Source organism: Ipomoea triloba, chromosome 13 (genome assembly GCF_003576645.1).
Source record: "Ipomoea triloba cultivar NCNSP0323 chromosome 13, ASM357664v1".
Lineage (NCBI taxonomy): Eukaryota > Viridiplantae > Streptophyta > Magnoliopsida > Solanales > Convolvulaceae > Ipomoea > Ipomoea triloba.
In genome coordinates, this window is record NC_044928.1 from 26,619,635 (window position 1) to 26,623,599 (window position 3,965).

General features: G+C 37.1%; 1 protein-coding gene across 1 annotated transcript; it reads right to left on the reverse strand.

Annotated features, from left to right (window-relative positions):
- Window positions 1-1,943: 1,943 nt before the first annotated feature.
- LOC116001421 (pentatricopeptide repeat-containing protein At1g09220, mitochondrial-like) lies at window positions 1,944-3,320 on the reverse strand. The gene has a single exon (XM_031241300.1). It carries the CDS (start codon window positions 3,318-3,320, stop codon window positions 1,944-1,946), a length of 1,377 nt encoding a protein of 458 aa, XP_031097160.1.
- Between the last annotated feature and the right edge of the window lie 645 nt (window positions 3,321-3,965).

Below are 3,965 nucleotides of genomic sequence, written 5' to 3' on the forward strand. Positions count from 1 at the left end.
GGGCCTATGACATAACAACTGAGCATATCTAACCAATACATTTATACCTGGCTTGTAGGCTCGCAAGCCATACATTATTTATATAGGCCTATGCCTATTTAATAAATAGGCCTTAAATCGGGCAACCACCGTAAGTAGCCTGTTAAAATTGAGCAAAAAATCTCACTATTGATGATGCTCTTGTATCGCGGCAAATTATTACATGGACCATGGTCCACACAGCTGTGTAGACCAAAAATAAAAAGTACATTATTTTTATACTGAAGGTACATTATTTTTGTACTGTAGGTACATTATTTGACAGTATATATCAAATAATGTACCTTCAGTACAAAAATAATGTAACCTAAAATAATGTACCTACAGTATAAAAATAATGTACCTTCAGTACAAAAATAATATACTTTTTATTTTTGGTCCACACAGCTGTGTAGACCATGGTCCATGCAATAATGANAGCCTGTTAAAATTGAGCAAAAAATCTCACTATTGATGATGCTCTTGTATCGCGGCAAATTATTACATGGACCATGGTCCACACAGCTGTGTAGACCAAAAATAAAANGGCAACCACCGTAAGTAGCCTGTTAAAATTGAGCAAAAAATCTCACTATTGATGATGCTCTTGTATCGCGGCAAATTATTACATGGACCATGGTCCACACAGCTGTGTAGACCATGGTCCATGCAATAATGANGTACATTATTTTTATACTGAAGGTACATTATTTTTGTACTGTAGGTACATTATTTGACAGTATATATCAAATAATGTACCTTCAGTACAAAAATAATGTAACCTAAAATAATGTACCTACAGTATAAAAATAATGTACCTTCAGTACAAAAATAATATACTTTTTATTTTTGGTCCACACAGCTGTGTAGACCATGGTCCATGCAATAATGATTGTTGTATCGCTAGCTACGTCCATCTCTTCAATTTCAACTCTTAAAACCTATATCATTTTATTTGTCATTGGAACATTGATAACTAATGATATGTACCAATATTCAACGTTTCTTCAGGATTGCTTTTAGATTTTTTTTAATTATTGTCTAAGCGATAAGTCTTTTTCGTATTCTATATTTTTCTTTAGTAAATCCCATGACCTTAGAGTAACGTTTACTTGCCTCATCAACCATACTAATTCTCATTTCTCCGTGATTATGCGAGGATCAACTAGTTAGGGATTTGCGAGAAACTCTCAACCAATCCCTTTCTTCCATCCAATCAACCAGCTCTCTTGCAAGACGTCGACTCAAGGAACCCTCGAGAAGGGGAAGGAACTCATTCGAATACACATCCACCAGTCACCGACGTCCCACGGACCCAGCCGGTCGAACTCCCACCCGAAATAGTGAAACTTGCTAAACGGCTCCTTGAAGTCCTACAGCGCGGTCATACAACAAGGAGTGAGTTCTTACTGGACCCCTCTCGAGCGAGCCCAGTAACTTGAACAGTCCATGGAAGCCCAACTAGGAGATACCACAAAGCGATCTCGGTCCATGTGACCCAAACCTAGTATATTATCCATCAAGTACTTAACCCTAATGGAAGAGTTCATTCCAAAGAACTAGTCTAATAAGTGGAAGAAGCAAATCAATCTCACTCTAGATAGTTTTCCCTCTAAACATTTTATTGTCATAAAATAAGAATCTTTCACGTTACACACTAACCACCCAACTAGATCACAAATAATAGGTAATGAAATCTAAAGGAAAACCCCATCCCAATAAACTAGTTTAATAGGCATAAGAATCTCTCAAATATTATTTCTCAATTTCTTGTGGAGTTGGGATTGCATAGTATTGTCATTTTCATTGTCCTTTAGACTCAACTAGAAACATCTCTAGATTTGGGTTAAAGTCATGCTTAGATTGGGATACTATGGCTATTTGTTGTGAGTATGACACAATAGAAGGTGAACCTTTATTTACAGTTATCCAAAACTAAAACCAGGCACCTTTTGTGCATTTTCTTCATCCATTAATCTCCTAACCTCCTCAGAATCTATATACCTACCATTATCAACAAAAATATTAGAAAGCAACACATAATCACCACCATATGTTCTCTCCAACTCCAGAATCTTCTGCATAACCCTCTGTCCCAACTCTGCATTTCCATTGAAACTACAAGCACCCAATAGTGTTCTCCAAATCACAACATTGGAGATCTCATTAGGTATCTCCAAAGCCATCCTTTCTGCTTCTTCCAATCTCCCTGCCCTCCCCAACATATCTATCAAGCTTCCATAATGTTTAATATTTGGTTGAAGCGCAAAGTCATGAACCATCTTTCCGAAAAACTCGACACCCTCATCCACCAAACCACCATGGCTACAAGCATGTAGTACACTTAAGAATGTAATCTGATTTGGTTTTACATTTGCACTCTGCATCATCCTAAAACCATTCGAAGCTTCTTTGGCCATCCCGTGCATTGCGAATCCTGATATTATTGATGTCCATGACACCAAATTCCTCCTTTCATCTGATATATCATCGAACACTTTCGAAGCATAGTTTATGCTCCCACACTTGGAATATGCATCCACAAGGGAGTTCATAATGCGGATATCGAAAGAGTTGATCCCACTTTTCTCCCCATAAGCGTGCAGCATTTGGCAAGACTTGAGATGCCCAAGGTTCCAAACAACAGGGAAAATCGCCAAAAGAGTCACTTCACTTGGTTTAATCCCCTCTCTCACCACTATTTTATGGAACAACAGCAAAGCTTCATTGAACTTGCCCGTCCGTGTGTACCCATCAATAATACCCGTCCAAGAAACCACATTCTTCTCCGGCATCGCATTGAAAACAGCCTGAGCAAACCCAAGCTCACCCCACTTGATAAGCCCAGTAATCAACACATTCCAAGTCACACTATTTCTGCTAGGCATTTCGTCGAACACATTCTGGGACTCCACAAGACACCCACAGTTAACATACATATCAACCAAGGCAGTTTGCACATAAACATGAGAATGAAACCCAGATTTAAAGCTCAGGCAATGCACCTGTTTTCCGATACTGGGTTGGGTTAGATTAGCAGCAGCTTTAATGAGGAAAGAATAAGCGAAGCTATCGAAGAAGAACTTGGGTCTCAATCTGCGCTGCAGATGCTGAAAGAGGAAAAGAGCTTCTTGGGGGAAAGAACCGAGGGAGTAGTGGCGGAGAACAGAGTTCCAAAGAGTGAGTATGATCGGCGTTGAGGTGCAAAAGATCAAATGAGAGTGGAGTTGTTGGATTGCTGTACGGTTGAATTCATGTTTACGTACGAGGGAGAGCAGGGAGACAGCAGCTCCTGAGAGCATTCTTTCTTGTATCAATGGCTTTACCTGCGATTTCCCAATAGGTGACTCAATTCCAACAAGATTTGAAAAAATTCAAACCTTAATTATAATCAAACCTCTAAAACTTCTGAAAAAAAATCCAAAAATTTGTATTTTATGACAATTATTATCATACATAGTAATTATATTAAAAATTTTCAAATTAAAATCAAAGACTTGTATTTTGTAATTATAATTTTCGATCCAAGAAACAATTCAATCTAAGTTGGATTTTTAAAGTTTGCTTACAATTTTTTTTAATTACAATATAGGTATTGTATTGCTCGTGATGGTCTATTCATACATATTTTGGGCTTAGATCTCTACAAGAAATAAGAATACGGAAATGATTCATATTAGGGGTTCTTGTTACATTATGGATGTGTTTGGCAGAGCTTATAGCTTATTTTAAGCTACTAATAAGCTATAAGCTTTGTTTGGTAATGCTCTCAAAATAAGCTAGTAGCTTAAAATAAGAGCTTATTTTGAAACGCTACTTCAGGTTCTTTTCAAAAATAAGCTAGTAGCTTCTTAACTTTTTTCCATCTTTATCCTTATTATTTTAAATAAATGACATCATTTATCCCTCCCAATTAAAACTCTTTTGTTATTTTTTTCTTCAATATG

Coding starts and splice junctions, on each gene's coding strand:
- LOC116001421 (XM_031241300.1), bottom strand. CDS start 3,320: ATGCTCTCAGGAGCTGCTGTCTCCCTGCTCTCCCTCGTACGTAAACAT.